Below are 17375 nucleotides of genomic sequence, written 5' to 3'. Positions count from 1 at the left end.
GGCCCACTAAGGATACATCAATTTGTCATCAATTATTCCATTGCATAGGATAATGTAGAATAATCTTCTTAAAAGCAACGCACACAAAAAAATATTATTAAGCATTGCAAAAAGAAATATGTCAACACCTCATTTCACAATCACATTTATTAAATTGAACTATTATTTTATACATTGGTGCAACTCTCCTAAGTGAATAACTCTAAACAGGGTAGGTGATTCTTTGAAAAACTAATAAAAATGCCACTTGGTAGTCTTCAGTTATTTGAACAGACACATTAACAAGCATTTCCCTGTAAAACCAGCTAAAGTTGCCCTTCTGAGATTCACCAATTCCAAAAGCACTAATTAAAACCTTTCCAGCAAGAGAAATTCCACAAGGAATAGGTTGTAAGAAAATCGTAGTGAGCCACATCAGAATTCTTGCTTAGAATAAGCATTGACAGAGTTTGCCTTTCTCTGGAAACCAATCCACGCAGACTTTCGCAGCCCCAAAATCCTTCATTTGAGGGTTTAGAGCAGAAACTGCAATTCTACTTACAAGTGAGGACAAGGCAGAAACAATCAAAAGATGACAATGCACAAGCTATTAGAACAACAAAGTGCTCTATCCAGAATAACCAGTCGGCCCCACAAGGACCAGAGCCCCTCATTTCAGGATTCATTTCAGCAATGCCCTTAAATTCCTGTGAAACACAAATTCTGTCTCAGAGGAAGGTTTTGTTAACCACAGACTATAAATTCAAAACCAAGCACAGAGGAAACTAATATATTTTATTTGCATATACTTAAGAAATGCAGTTCAACATACATTTAATTTCGGTGACAGGTATATTGAAAGCAAAGACTGACTATATCTATGTATTTAAAATTAATGATTATTTTTATTTCTTAACACAAAGAATTTTACAGAATTAACAAGATGTATTACACTGAAAAGCATATCTGGCTGAACATTTCAAGTAGCAAGGATTATTTTAATTCACGGTTTAATTTTTGTTGTGACAGAGGTGGTTTTTCTCTGTTTTGTATGTTCAGAGTAGATAGGAAATGCCACGTATCAGTTTCACAAAGAGTATCATTGCCAAGTTTTAGGTAAAAAAAATAGCAGCAATAGAAAGTACAGAAACCCAATATTTAAATATAAATTATTTGCTTTGAAAACCAGTTGGTAAAATATAGGAAAGGAAGAAGTGCATTACAGAACATATGTGTGCTTATTTGGGATTCAATGCTCAGCTTTGGATGGCTGACCAAGATGAAAAAATATCAGTCAAGACAGTCAACAGGGCAAAGGGCTAATTGGTGTGAACATCTCTGCACTTTCAGTACTGCAGACATCCTACAAATTGGAAAAGGATGACCTGCCCTCCTTCAGGCTAAGTACCAGCATAAGAAACAAGACAAAGAATATGACAAGAATAAACATATTGCTTTTATAACAAGAAAACTCTGAAGAAAAGCTACCATTTATATTTATACAGTCAAATCTAAAGCTTTTCACAATGCATCATAAAACTAAATTTTCTTTTGCATATACTCCTTCATGCATTTTAGTATTTGAATTCTCTTATTTTGATATAGACCACTTTATTCTAATATCAAGTAAATGATGCCTTTTGGTAAGGGGAACAGACTTTATTATTTTAAATGAAAAGGAATGAACAGCTACAAGTGGTTAGCACAGCTCAACAGACATTTTATGAAATTAGCCATGTATTATTCTGAAATAAGCTAAAATTTTCAGTCCCTGAAATCAGTTTAAGACACTAATTGTGAAGTAAGGCATATTAAGACTAAATCCTCCCTTGACTAGTTCACTCCTTGTTTCAAAAATCTCTCTTCTTCATTTTTGTTGTCTTCCACTCTAAATTCCCCAAGGATTCCTTAAGATATTAATAAAATCATCATCATCCATTATTCCAATACTTAATCCTTCATAGTAACCTTCGAACTCAGAATAGGACACTTCATTGGGATTGCTGCAGGACTCTCCTAATGTTTCTAGAAATGACGATTGAATTTCTTCTTCTGTAGCTTTGCCTGTGAAAGTATATTTTTTGCATTAAATACATTTTCAAGAACAGTGAATATATAGCATTTAATATATTTCAGGCACGAAACCTCTAAGTTTTAGCTTGCAAATATTTTTTTCTTGATCAAATTCAATATTCTGATTTCAGAATTAAGTCATTGGCTCACTTAATATCAGTTGTAGAAATCATCTTACTTTAATAGCATATGGTAGCATTAAATATCAAGAGAAGCATGAGGCCACAATCCATTTCAATTAATTATGAGATCAGGAAGATTTTTTTCTTCAAATGACTGCAAAAACTAAATAACATACTTGTAAACTAAATTTTGGTAATTCACAAGTTTTCTTGTAATAAAGCCTACATTTAATGTAATACAACTTCAAAGCTGTAGGAAAACCCTAAGATGCAAGTTTGCATTTGAAAAGTATTCTTCAATTGACACGTACATTCTAGTGACTTCATAAAGACTATACTCAAGAGGACTTCATAGCATTAAGGAAAAAAATGAAAAAAATATAGCATTATAACACTGGAAAAAAAAAAGCATGTGTAACATTCCTATACTACTATGTGTCTTCATGTGTTACTGTTAAAATCACTGACAATACAAAAAAAAAGCTCTCTTCTACAAGTAAAACAGAAAGGGTCAGGACACTGGGGAGACTCTCACAATGATTAGTTTCATACATGCAGATGTTATTCTAGAAACTGACACACAATTATTTAAACTCCTATACTTTCAAGGGTAGAGTTTAAACATTTCTGAGAATCCTGAAAAAATAATGAAGATACTAACATTTCCTCTGCAAAGGATGAAAATCCTGTCTGATAAATAAATTAATAATTTATTCAGAAGGAACTTCAAGTGCTGAGTACATTCAGTGTCATCTGGAAACCTTGATGGAAAACAGCAATATGAAAACAAGAGTATCCTCCTAAGTGAAAATTACTAATATCATATGTGTCACGGATAACTTGCACACCAAAGCTGAAGAATTACTGTTTAAAAGTAGTCCTACAGAGGTCGTGAAAGGAACTCCTCTCATATATGCAGTATTTGCAGCTAGATAAAGAGTAAGTATAAAATGGTGTACATGAACTTCACTACTATTTATAGTCATGTTCCAGATAGACACATTACAGGTCACCAGAAGACAAAAAAAATTCCTTAACAGCTCAAGCCTAAGCCAATATGAAAACAGTTTGTATTTGCAGTTTCTGGATCTGGTATCTCTGCTAACAAGATGATTTCAGTAGTTACAGATTTGTTTTGTTTTGTTCAAGTGAATTACCTGCCAATACTAGAGGATGTTTCTTTGCACAGTAACATTTTATGATGTCTACCATAGGCACACTCCCTGTTTTGTTGAAATCTAGTTTCATATAAGCCTGTAAGGGAAAAAGAATTTCACATAAGCATATAAAGAAAAAAGAAACCACAAACAAGTGGAGAGATGTGAAGATGAAATATACTTAAGTACCTTGGACATAGTCTCAGATCTTGTGCAATGCATTATACGTAAGGCATCAGATATCAGAAAACGATCCTGGATTATGGATGTTCACTATTACTTATCTCCACAGCTTTCACATCAAACATGGTCCCCCCACCAACTCAAAAAATAAAAATTTTCTTCTCTCCAAAATTTCCAGCTCATTCCTTAGAATCAGAAGTTAAGCTGCTTCTGTCCTGCTTCCTCCAGTTACTGAGATTCCTGCGTCGTTCTGACAGAGGCCTCAGCACAGGCTCTTCAGCACTGCAAACGGCAGCTTCATTTCCATTCCAGTTTACTCAAGCACACATGCTTGACACGGAAGGCTAGATACTCCATGATTAAAAGTATGAAAGCATATGTCATTTTTCTTTATCTTGATATCTGGTCGCTACTCCATCAGCTGTTTTTAATCAGTGTTTCATACTGCAAATAGCTCCACTTTACGTGATAGCCATAGAACAAAAGGCATTTCAAATATAAGAAGTCTCACAAATACAATGACTCTAAGTCTCAAAGTATTATTGCCTCCTATTTCAGACACCAAGGGAAAAAAAATCTGCACCAGATATAGTGATCTGCCAAAATAAGGAAACAGACTTCTGGAAGAGATCGTTTCAGGGTGCCAGACACTTTATACACTGGACTGAACCGTTAAGAATAGCACACAAATGCACAAACCCATGAAAATGAAGGAAGTAATTCTAGGTTGCAGAGTTCAAAATTAACTAATTCAACAATGGAACAGCATGCAGTCCTCCAATTTACATTTATTTCAATAAACAGATGTGAAAGCTAAAGAAATCAATTACCAGATGTACAATTTAAGAACAACAACAACAAAAAACAACGACGACCAAAGGGTGACGAATAACTAACTCCGCAGTTAGACTGAAAAATATTTACACTTAGAATATCTGCAATAGAACTTACTTTTCTTACAAATGCTTTCCTATATTCATTCATTTCTCCAAATACGGCACGAGTAAATTCTCCATAGTCAACCATATCAGTCTTGCCATCATCAAGAATAAGCCATAAGGATTCAAAGTCCTGCAATTTAAAAACATTTTGCCAAAGTTTTTCACTTTGTCCTAGAATAAAACAATGGCTATAACAGGAAATTACAGTATTCTCACAAAAAAACAACTTCCAAATCCTAACTGACCCAAAGATTTGTCAAAATAATGCAAGTCATCATCGGTCACTAATGACCATAATTCACATTATTTGCAGTTCCGATAGATCTGGGCTATTTTTAAAACATAGTACCTATAATAAAGAAAACAGATAAATAAATAGCATCATCTAAATTATTTCTTAAAGGCAAAAAAAGAAAAAAATATTGCAATCCCACTTGTTTCTTCATGGTGTAAAGAGATTGCATGTTTCTAAATTTATGATATTTTTATTTTTAAGAATTTCGCATAGCATTGAATGCAGAAATGCCAACATACCACAAGGAAAAAAAACCACACAAAACCAAACAGCAACAACAGAGACACACAAAAGCTATTGAACTAAGCAAAGAAGTGATTCTATAATTTTAAGTAAGATAATACCCATGATTACAGTTTCAGCTAAACTTACCCCTTCAGGTATCTCCAAGTGGAACACTTTTAGAGCTTCTTTAAAGTCTGCCTGAGACAGAAAACCATTTCTGTTCTTGTCTACTTGTCGGAAATACTTTCCTAAGCCAGTTATAACCCGAACTCCTCTTTTACTTAGTGTCTCTCTGAGTATACCTGAGGATTTAGAGAAATAAAGGACACAATGTTTACCTGAAGTTGGCCACTTGCTATGGAGCTGACATGAAAGCGAAGAAAACCACAACTACTTATGATACTGCTGGTTAAAATGATACATCCATGCATCCAGGCTCCCTTATCCTTGATCAGAGAATGTCAGTTCAAAATGAAACTATCAGTTACTCAACATTCAAGTATAAATCACATAAAGCAGCAGCAGCAACATCTAAAACAACTTATAAAGAGATCATAGAAGGAAAATGAGAATATTTTCAAATTAGTTGTATCTACAATTATAAAGTAAGATAGGGGGGAGAGTGAAATAAGGTTTTTTCCAGTGAAGTTTAAACTCATACGTCTGTTAAAAGATGCCTTGAAATGTATACTTGCAACCCTCTTCCAGGCCACACCAGCAAACCTTTGATATAGTCAGATAACTGAGAAATCAATTTGTGTCTATTATGTGAGGGGAAAAATTGAATAACTAGAAGACTAAAAAATATCCCTACTTTATTATTCCAACAATTTTCTAAAAGTAAATGCCCAAGTAGATTTTAGTGACCAAAAAGTGCCTACTTTAAATAGGTTCAGCTAATGACAGTAAATAGTGGACATTCTACGTGCTGGAAGCTGTTTAGTTCAACAGCTTTTGTTGGCCACAGGTTACAAAGATAATACACAGCACTGCATAAAAATCTTTCCATAATTTTAAACAAAAAGCTGTGCTTTTGTCCTAAAGACTGTAGGTAGGAAGCTGGTAAATTTATTTACATATTCCAGAATGTACTACTCAATTATACTCACATTTTAATAAGCATAATATTAAAGACTATTAAAAAAAACCCTTATCAATGTATAGAAATAATGGCCAAAAGAAGTATCTAGCACAATATTAACTGAAGAAATGAGATTTTGTTTGTACATTTTTCCAATAACTTTTTAAATTTAATGCCAGATTAATATAGGATCAGCATTTTTTTCAGATTATGTCAACATGGAGATTAACATTTTACTGATTACATTCACAATTATTCTGTACTGTCTCCACAATCTTTAGTCAGAGTGTTTATTTAAAGAAAGGGAGGAGACAGTATTCTTATGATTGATTTATGCTGGTATCAGATTCTAATAATATCATGATAAATATCTAACTTAAAAAAATCATTTATATAAATAAAATGTTTACAACATCATTATTGTTCTTTGCATTGATCTGTAAAGATAAAGAAATTAAAATTAAATGGGTTCTGGTAAACACAAACCTTGAATCTTCTTGAAAACTTTGTTGTCGTCGACCACTTGCTTGGAACACTCTTGCTCAAATTCCACAGAAGAAGCTCTAAATTAATCAAAACTAGTGTTGATTGGTGAAATTACATGAAATATTACAAAAAAAGCTGTAGTAAAAATACATTAAACATTATATTTAACCCTTATAAGCACAGTATCCAATTGCTTGAGTTTGAGATGGTACACGTGAAAGTCCTTGAAAAGCTGCAGATAATGCAGAAATTCCTTTCTGACAATATTCCATTAGCAGCTTCTCTACTAGGTTATTAATCATGGATAATTCCTCCTGTGCATAAAATCTCCAGAAATTTATTTCAAGACAGTCTTCAGGTAAGGCCACTGGAAGAGTTGTTAAAGCAACTACACTTAGTTACTAATGGAAAAATAACATGAAGTAGCTACAAATTTCTCTTCAGAAGAGAAATAGCAAGGGTATACATCAAAAACTGGATCAGCATATCTTAGGTATGATCTAGGAATTACAGTTAAATTTTGTGTTTTGCCTAGCAAGCAACTCCCTTCTGAGAAGGGAACTCCCCTCAGAAATTATTATAGAAGTTGAGAAAAAAAATACTGTGGAAGAATCTACTGAGGGGAGAAAAAAAACTCCCATGATCAGAATAGGAAAGCAAAAGGAAAAGCACTACTCTCAACTTTGAACTGCTTGCTCATTGGTGCTTTTCCATGCAGTATTCCGCCTTCTGCTCTCTGAGGCCAGACTTACCTCTCTGCTGTCTATTAAGTCTTTTCATCACCACTTTGGGTACCTCCTATTCTGAAGTCCCTAACAGCTTGTCTATGTCAAACCACTTAAACTGGAAAGTCAACAATGACCTACAGAGAACAGAGTACTCTCTCTAACACACATTTAAAACTAAAGATTCACGGCATGTGACAGCAGGGCAGAGCTGCTCCTGAAAACCTGCACAAGACCTTTTGGACAATACCTGAGCAGGATTCTCTGAGAGTACAGTAATGGAGGTAAGAGAACTCAATTCAAGAGTTTTGCACCAGAGAATACTGGGTTCAATAACACCCTCTTTCAGAAGAAAAAGACTTCACAACTTTCTATTAGTGACTAAATTTTAGAACACAGAGGGAGAGTATGAAAAAGAAACAATTTGTTCCACCACAGATAGCAGAAAATCAAAATTTATAACCCAGTGAGCATGTCTTCCTTCTGGAGCCTTCAGAGGTAACATTGGATCAACTCCAGATTTTTCAGGTATAAGTTTAGCAACAAATGAAAGAAAAAGCTGTTTACCACAACAATAGACTTCTATGATATAAAATGTCCTACATAAACTATGTAAAAGTAAATTATATTGTGTTTTATTTCATGGAAAACTTGCAGAGAGGGAACAATTAGCACTAAGCATCATACAACTATAGATTTCTATAACCAATTACATTTTAATTTACTGTTTTATGTACTGTTAGCTCACTATGGCTCCTTTGCAAAGCTTTCAGTGTAAAGGGACTTTCAATTGAGTATTACTGTAACTGAGAACAAGCTTCATGTGTCTAAACTCTTGCAGAAAGAAAAGTAATAGTCAGTTAAGTTGTGCTAACAAAAGTAGTCTTTAGATTGTGAACATAATTAATTGAGATTCTGTTATTGCTGTTCCTAGTCAAGAAGGGACCGAAGCAGCTGATATATGAAGAGAGGCTGGGAGAGCTGGAAATATTTAGCCTGGAGAAGGTTTGAGGAATCTTATCAGTGTGTATAAATACCTGGTGGGAGGGAGTAAAGAAGACTGTGACTGGCTCTGCTCAGTGGAGCCCAGTGACAGGATCAGAGGCAATGGGCACAAACTGAAATGCAGGAGGTTCCCTCTGAACATCAGGTAACACTTTTGTACTGTGAGACTGATCAAACACCACAACCATCTCCATCCTTGGAGATACTAAAAAACCCAACTGCATGCAGCCCTGAGTAACCTGTTGTAGTAAACCCTGCTCTGAGCAAGGGGATGGACCAGAAACCCTCTTGAGGTCTCTTTCTATGATTCTCTTGTAACATCTATCTTGTAACATCTGCTGTTGGCAAATACAACTCACCAGAACTTGAGTAATCAAACTTTTTCCAACACTGTTCAGTAACTTCCGTGTTCAGGCAACACAGAAGTGCAATAAATTTTATAACAAGATTTTATTTGTACTAAGAGCCAGTGTACTCACAATAAAGCCAGAAACCCCAGAGAAAGACACTTTATTCCCTAGACTGTTTACTTGTGTACAGATACTGAGATGAGAATATTACCTTAAAATAATACATACTCAAAGATTAACCATTCACCTAACCATTTGAAAAAGTTCTTAGAAATTCCCATCTTTCAGACTACAGAACAACATAATTTACTAAAACCTATTTTGAAATAATAAGTGCAGAAATTCTTTCCCAGTGCCTGAAATCTTCAACATGTGGCAATATCTGAAATAATGAATGGATAGGAAGAGGAAGGAAAATCAAAATTAAAAAGAAAAAACAGAGAGAGAAACCTCCCCTGTTTGTGTTCTAACACTTACAGTATCATGAATGACACAAGGTTTTACATCACAAAAGTTTCAGTATATGCTTTTTTACAAAAAATAAAAGTAAATAAGACACTTTCACAATTTATTTAACTCTTATTATAAAATTATTCCTTATCATTCTACAAAGTTACTGAAATACTGAAACATCCACCCAGATCTGTTACTAATTTCTCCGAACAGCAGCCTCAACACAGATATTGGTTTTTAGCAGTATAACTAATAAGACGTTAGAAGCTCTTATTAAAAAAATATTTTTTTGCTTAAGGAAGAGAAGTAATTTGAAAATCAGCTGCACTTACTTTAGAAAATCCATAGCTGCTTCATCAATGCTTATCACACGAAGGGTGAGAACTGGGTTCTGCTTAACACTTTCTGGAAGTTTATGATCAACACTTCGGAAAGTTAGGTTAGCTCCCTGTTGGTAAAGGATACAATGAATTAGAAATAGCTGTGTATTTTGTAAAATGCATTCTGCAAGACTTTCAAGAAGCGTGATTGTTAAAAGCCTTGGTATGAAATGATGAATACATGTAGCTGAGGTTAGTGAATCATCTTAACAGAGCATTTCTAGTACTGAATAAAAAGCTGCATGGTCCAAGATGACACATTGTCCTCTATGTAGAGGTTTGTCTAGTAAAAGGGCCAACTGTTGCCTAATCTACAGCTGAAAAACACGGGACTACAGATTGTTGTTCCCTCAGCCAGGCTCTACTTTTCACTTTTTCTTCTCCCTTCATCCTTATGGGATCCAAAACTCACTGGATCACAAAAGAGAGTCACAGAAGGTGCCACATTGATATCACGAGAGCAAAGTTCTCTCAGACTAGAAGAAGCCCTCCAATAACCTAATATAATACCTGAGATAAACAAACATCTAAAAAGTAGCCTTCCCAAAGTTCAAATCATTCCTGCAATGTTTAACTATAAAGTCATTCTTTAAAATTGCTATATTTCATTAATAAATATTGAATAAAGCCTTGTTATTAGTAGTAGAGAGCTCTATTACCCAGTATAGTCTCTCCTGAGTATTACAAACTCCCCCTCCCTCCAAGCTGGGGACAGAGGATACACCTCATGTATTCTGCAAAATTAGAGATGCTTTTTTGGTTTGGGAGAAGAGGTAAGGGCAGAGAAAGAAAAACAGCAAACTGAAAACAAAGAATTCTGAGAAGAATAAAAAAAAACCAGTAGCTCCAACTGTAATATCCAACTGTAATATGCAGGCTGAGGTTACAAAGCCTCCAAAACTCATGTATTAGGAAGGAGACAGAGATACTGTTATTGTAGTGCAAGTGTTTCAATCATTTGGACTTTGCGAAAGATTTGTGTGTCTTAATGTCAGCACAAAAACCCAGTTTGCAGTTATGGAGATTCACAGATAGGACATCATTCCAAAGAGCTATCAAACTCAGCAGCAGTACATTTTCTGGATGGCTTTAAGACACATCTTTATTCAGAACACATTTCTATCTGCAGGTTGCAAAGATACACATGACAATAAAAAAAAAAAAATCTAAAAAAAAGCTTCAACCTCCATACCATAAATTCATCTATTTCACCTTGGAAACTGTTATATTGTAGCCACATGTAAACAGTTAGGATTAGGCAGGTGATTAGACAAAACACTCAAAAAATTAATATTGTCTTTTTTACTTTCAATACTTCATTCAAACATGGTCGTTGCTCTAAATTTAAGATTTGCAGGAGGATATGAAGAACTCATTGAAAACACTCTGTACTTGAAAAATTGCTCAAGTATTTATAAACCAGGAACACTTAACCCAGTACAGAAGTAGAGCAGTATGGAAGATGCAATATGATTTGTAGTCACTCATCAGATTAGCTGGTAGATGAAGTTTGCCATTGTTTCAAAAACTCTCTCTAAACAGCTGGTGGCAAACATTTTCAAACTTCATGTTGAAACCAATTAACCTGCAATCTCCTCATGTTTAGAAAAATATGTAATCATTGCCTTGTGTCAAAAATACCAGCAGACCTTGCAGAGATCATTAATTTTTAACAAGTACTTTGGTTTACATCTTTAGGACTCTTCTTCCCAAACTGTTTGTTTTACCTTCAAAAAGGTCTACACTGTCTGCAGTCTTGTGTCCTCTAGTGGGAAAATTACAAACTACAGCTTAATCTGAACCCAAAAATGGAATATCTAAAGTATGGAACAACAAAATAATTCAGACTCCTGAAAAATCTTTAATTCGAAAGCATTATCGAAGAGAAAGACTTCTGGTCTTCCCTGAAAACGATATCAGTTTTCAACTGGAATATCTAAATGTTACTTCCAAACCACCAAGAAAAACAACTTACATTCAACAGAATGCTACTTACAATATAGAAATCACTAAGATCATAAGCTTTTCCTTTCTTTTGTCCACACTGATGTTGATAAACTCCCTTCTGAATGAAAGGCAAGGCATTTGTTCTGTGAAATAATTAAAAACCTATATTAAAACAGTTAAATTTATTTAAGTATCTTAGATACAGTGGAAGATGTTTTCTAAAACCTTTTTAAAAAGTAATTTATCCTACCTATTCTTTCCAAACTGTCGAAATTCATACACAGTAAGGGATCTGTCACATGCAAAAAAAAATCCCATCAACTCTCTACAGGCATCACGACCATTTCTGGGAAGAAAATTGAAAAGCACCTTTATGGTTTTGCATCTGTATAAATCCAATTCAACCCAAACAAAAATAACATTTCTATTTTGGAATATTCATTCTATTTCAAATGTTGCATATTGTACAATCATTGTCTTTGAAGAGGTCTCCGACCATTTTCTCTAAACGGAATTCAACTTCTGGATTTGGACACGTACTTTTCTGCAATATTCTATTCTCCATAATGTTAAAAACACCTTTCAAGGCTTCATGTTTTGGTACACCAATGTAATTTTCACTCATTAACTAAAGGATTGCTTCCACCAGGACTACTGCATTCATTATGGTGTATGAATCTACGTGGCTGAATCCTCAGCTATGTCTAACAAGTAAGCAGCTCACTGCTTCAGGAAAGTGCCACCTTCTGAGCTGAAGAATATGTTCATGTCACCACTACTCAAATTCAGAACAGGTTCAAAGATGCCCTAAAAATGCAAGTTTAACACATAAGGAGCTACAAATGAGACACTAAGTCATCCTTCCCAACCACAGTGGTTGTTGCCATGAGCTAAAACATGGATAATTTTTAATCAACTGAGGTGTAATGGCTAAGAGCACTATTTTACACAGCCCCTGTGGTAACTGTCCTGCACGGACCTATGGGTATGATGGTAAAGTAACATTCCTGATGTATCTTAACACTGTGCAATAGGACTGTGAAGTCACCATCCATCAGCCATGTCAAAACCTGTATTATACATGTATGCATATATATATCCACACAGCACATATTCCATTCTAAACATAGGGAACAGAAATGTCCAATGCCACTAATTATTTCAAGAAGGTAAAGATTATCATTAATAAATTCATAGAACTGAAAAGCTTCACAAAATTAGCAATTACCTCGATATAATTCTACAATCAAAGCGTAGCTTGTTAGAAAGCATATTTTCAGTTAATCCTGATTTGGTCCTTATTCTGTGAAAACAATGCAGCACGTTAATGATACCTATATGCTCACAGAGAAACGTTACATAAAAATCAACTGCTTCAAAACAGCAAAAAAATGTCAAATACGGTATCCTTGGCAACTGGCTGAGGAGATGATCCCATGTAGTTGAGTTAAAAAGCAACTCAGAGTTGTAATGTGGAAGGTGTTCTGTAATTACATAATATGAGAGTACATTAGCAGAAGGCTTAGATATGAATGGGATATTTTGTTTACATATTTATATCAAGAATTAAACTTCTACCACTTATCTTACATCCACCAATCAATGTGTTTTCTTGCAAAAATACTCAAGATAGGGCTTCTTTACCCACCTAGATATTTCATATTGGCCCATATTACTGGTTCCAGAAATGAAGATTTGTCCCTGTGGTGTGTGTAAGAGATCGAGACTGGTTTTGTTGCCCCTTTTATTTTTTTTTTGTAAGAATACAAAGATGAAATTTGTTGAGAAAGACTTTAGAGAAGGATGTTAAAATGCACAAAGCAGAGATGTTTGCCTGCATGCTGAGAAAGAATGACAGAACAAAACTCAGACCTGCAGATTCATTTCATTCTATAGATCACAGCATTTTCTCAGTTTTCTTAAGCTCTTGGAGTTACTACTTCAATGCTAACAGGGCAGGAATGACATTTAAACACCAATGTGGTTAATTATTGCAGCAGAAATCAAAACATGAAAGAAAAGTATGATTATATGGTGAAGATCTACATTAGCATTTGCAGATGCATATTTATGCAATTTTATGCACCTCAGGATAGGAATCTCTAAACGGATATAACAACATTGCAAGAATTCAATAGCTCAGTAAAGGCTGGTAAAACCCTGTGATGAACAATATCAATATAAGCTCAAGAATGTTCTCACAGCTTTTATAAACTCTATGAATCAATCATGATACACAGAGATCCCCATAAAAAGGTCCCACTGGGCAATTATAAGTATTGTGAGGCTACATGAAGCTGGTGGAGGATTCAAGCCACAAATAAAACATCTGGAAAGGCAAACGGACTTTGCAGGGCCCAAAATAATAAAAAATACAGCAGAAAATGTATTTCTAAAAAAAAAAAAAAAAAAAAAAAGACCACTAGAGAAAACTTACTTCGTTTCATGCAGAGTTCTTTTTCTAAAACGCATTGGTGCTGTCCCAAGTCTCAGAAGTCCATGAGCTTCCTTATAAACATCATCACGCATGGATTGCTCTGGGTCACTTATAACAGCTCTGGCCAGCAAGAGCAGAGAGAAGCCCTCTGACTATTAGTATGTTTGAATTTCAGATCTTACATACTCTTACTCAGGAAATAAAACACTCAAGAGTAACACAACAATAAAATCTTGGAGTTATCCATTAAGCTTGCATAAAACTGTGGGCTTATTTTTTTGTTTTTAAAAATCCTGAAGTCAACTACTCAAAATCAAATACATGAAAAAATATTCCAGCAGTGCCCTACTATGTAGTAACTTTGTATATACATATGTATTATTCAAAGTATATTTGATATATCTATATACATTATATATAGATATAGATATAGATATAGATATATATGTTATATCTATATATCAAATAAATCTTTGGAAATGGTTCATAATCAGAAGGAAAAACAATTTGGCATGGCTAATATAGTTTTATTAACTTTATTAACACATCAAAACACCTTTGTATTTCCTTGAATAGTTTTTTTTCATGCAACAGTTTTGAACTAATCTTCCCCAATTAATATCCTGCTCTCTGATACCAATTTGTTTGGCGGTACTGGCGCAGATGTATTTGGAACATAAACAGAGAGATTTTTTTAAATTAGAAGTTCATCCTGATGCAGCTGCAGCACTACTGGATATTGTTTTGACATTGTCAACAGAAGGGTATAGTTGGAGAAGGAATACATGGAAAAAATAAGGCAAAGTAGCTGAAGGACGTTAAGCACAAAACAAGCATCCATGATCCAAGATGCACAAACCTGTATGTTTAATCCAGCATCAGTAGAATTCAAACACTTCAACACAACCAGCACATTTTTAAGATAATTTCTGTAATCACCTGCTTTACTTACACTTTCGTAGAGGTATGACATGGGACAAGTATTTCTTTGAAAACTGGGGATTTCTGCACTGAACACTCCGTATTTTTAATCCTGCTACAATGACACTTGGAATTCAACATTGTGTTTCAGTACAATCTTGTTTCCTTCATGCGATTTTTCTGATATCTTTTAAATAGTGTGTAAAAGCATTAATAGACTTTTCAACAATACAGGTCATTTAAACTGAAGTTGGAACGAAAACCAAGAAGAAATAAAATGGTGAAGTGTAACAACATTTCACCCTCAAAGTCTTAAGATCTGATGGGCTATAATAGGAGTAGAGATGACTGCAGAGATTGTAAATGAAGTACAGAATGCAACATACTGTAGAGCTACCCACAGATGTTTAGCAAGCATAAGGTAACATGAAACTATATTAAACTAGGTTACACCATCCTATGCTGCCATAACCAGACAACTGGTTAAAAATGAGAAAAAGTATACATGAATAATAATCAGGAAAAATGTTTTTACTATACTGATCTTTACCTGTAAGTTACTTTTGTTCACCCTTAACATAAAAAGAGATCTTTCTACATTGCTTCTATGCCTTCTCAGACCTAGAGAGACAGCAATGAAGTTAGAAGAGCCTTCCTGTACAACCTTGATCAACTTGATTCATCACTGTGCCTTTTCTTCCTACCTGTCCAACATTGGTATGAGACTCCTTTACTCCAGAGGGATGCTGTGGCAATATTAATAAAGGAATATTAATAAAACTAAGATTCTCAGAAAATAAAATAAATACTGAAGAAGTGTAATTTGTAACAGCAGGTATCCATATATTTTGCTGAGGTGCAAGAGGGTTATTTCTGAGAGCTAGTGCTATTGGAAAGCCCTTAATTAGGTCCAAGTATGAAATTCAAAATTATTCTCAGAAAAAAAAAAAAAAAATGACCGTACACCCAGCACTTTAAACTGATCTTTTAATTTAAAAGATTTTTCACTTTAAAAATTTTTGCAAATAATAACACCACATAAGACTGCACAAGAGTTGGAATGAGATGATCCAAAACATATCCTAGGCAAGAAGAGCCACACACTCGCAGATCTGAATTCTTCTGTAGGGAAAACTGAAATTTTACATTATAAATTCATTTACCTGGATAACTGATCCACCATCACTTGTTCTACTACAGCCTGTTTTCTCCTCTCTGCAGCAACATCCTCCTGCAATGAAAAACTGACTCAGAGCAAATTAAATATATAACACCCGACAGTTCAAATAATAAATTGCCCCTTAAGACAACACTCAGAGGTCACAATCTTACCTATGTCACAATTAATCTTTTTTTTCCTCTATCTTTTTGAAGAGAGTTCTGTTTGCATAACAAATAGACAAATAATATACTCTGCTACACACTCAAATTGTCTATGCATATTGGTTGTCAATAATATGATAATTCTAGTATTTCTGTTGACAGAGAGCATCCTTATCTCTGCATTGTTTCCAATAAATTCTGTAAGTACAATAGAGCCTGAGGAAACTCACACTATTTCAAGTTTCATGGCTGACACAGATTCCAACTCAGAGAATGAAACTTTACCTCCAGCAATATTTAGTCAAAAAAATTATTTTAAGACTTAGTCTCAACGCACAATTATTATTTGCTGCATGCCACAATAATTTTCTGCTGAGACAGACCAATCTGAGAAACCCTTCAGGAAAGATCATCCTAAGGGGGAAGGGGATTTAAGATGATCCTATTATTCTTTTTATGAAAATAACGCTGAACTATAACTTTGTGGCATTCACTGTAAAGTGCTCAGGTGTTGACCATGATTTGTTTCCTAGAAAGAGAAACCAAAGCACAAGAAGATATCCCAGGACAACCTGGAGGCCACTGGCAACAACCAGGCCCCAGCACCTCTCTTTGTTTTATCTTCCAGATTTCTGAACTTTTTCACTGCACTGAAAATTGTCTTTTTTCCCCAAAAAAATAATCTTTATATATGAGAAATCAGAGATTATTGTTACTTAGGGGATTTATGCAACCTTTTTGATAACTCTGTATGTATTCTAAAACTGAAGAATTAAGATATTTTTCTGATTGGTTATTTTTCCCCCACAATTCTTGTGTGCAAACCAAATTCTAGATAGATCAAGCTTTCCCATGGCTGAAGAAGAAGCGAAAGTTGTTCCCAGACACCAGGTAACTGTAAGGGATAATCCCTAATTCCACAGAGATGTTATGGGTATAATTCATAACCTTCAAGTAAATAGTGATTGGCACTAGCCCCGCACCCCCCCCCCCCCAAAAAAAATCAATCAAACAAACAACAACAAAATAAAAACACCACAAAAAACAAACCACACAACCAAAAACCACAAATAAATAATGTAACACCAGACTATTTGGTGTTTATTCCGAATGAATTTTAAGCCTTAAAAGATTTCTGAATTACAGGAGACACAGGGCTTTTCAGTTTGCTTTCATGTTTTGTTTTTCACCTATCAGAACTACAGATGCTTTATTCCAAATTACTGAATCTTTGCCCATTAACCATCACAATAGATGTATCAAAAAGCATTATGTAAAGGAGGACACACTGA

General features: G+C 34.5%; 1 protein-coding gene across 4 annotated transcripts in view; it reads right to left on the bottom strand.

Moving 5' to 3' along the window:
• Positions 1 to 860: 860 nt before the first annotated feature.
• CAPS2 (calcyphosine 2) overlaps positions 861 to 17375 on the bottom strand; it is a 32520-nt gene continuing 16005 nt past the window's right edge. For all 4 annotated transcript variants that reach the window (XM_082069363.1, XM_082069365.1, XM_082069362.1 and 1 more), the window contains exons 8-18: positions 15924 to 15991; positions 13840 to 13959; positions 12631 to 12705; positions 11653 to 11748; positions 11452 to 11545; positions 9408 to 9523; positions 6543 to 6619; positions 5123 to 5277; positions 4466 to 4585; positions 3332 to 3428; positions 861 to 2043 (exon numbers count right to left, since the gene is read on the bottom strand). In XM_082069363.1, coding sequence (XP_081925489.1) covers positions 1868 to 2043; positions 3332 to 3428; positions 4466 to 4585; positions 5123 to 5277; positions 6543 to 6619; positions 9408 to 9523; positions 11452 to 11545; positions 11653 to 11748; positions 12631 to 12705; positions 13840 to 13959; positions 15924 to 15991 — 1194 coding nt within the window. In that variant the 3' untranslated portion in view covers positions 861 to 1867. The remainder of the gene's footprint in view (positions 2044 to 3331; positions 3429 to 4465; positions 4586 to 5122; positions 5278 to 6542; positions 6620 to 9407; positions 9524 to 11451; positions 11546 to 11652; positions 11749 to 12630; positions 12706 to 13839; positions 13960 to 15923; positions 15992 to 17375) is intronic.

This window comes from Streptopelia decaocto, assembly GCF_964273445.1.
Source record: "Streptopelia decaocto genome assembly, chromosome: 1".
NCBI classification, from domain to species: domain Eukaryota; kingdom Metazoa; phylum Chordata; class Aves; order Columbiformes; family Columbidae; genus Streptopelia; species Streptopelia decaocto.
This window is presented reverse-complemented; position numbering and strand designations above follow the sequence as displayed.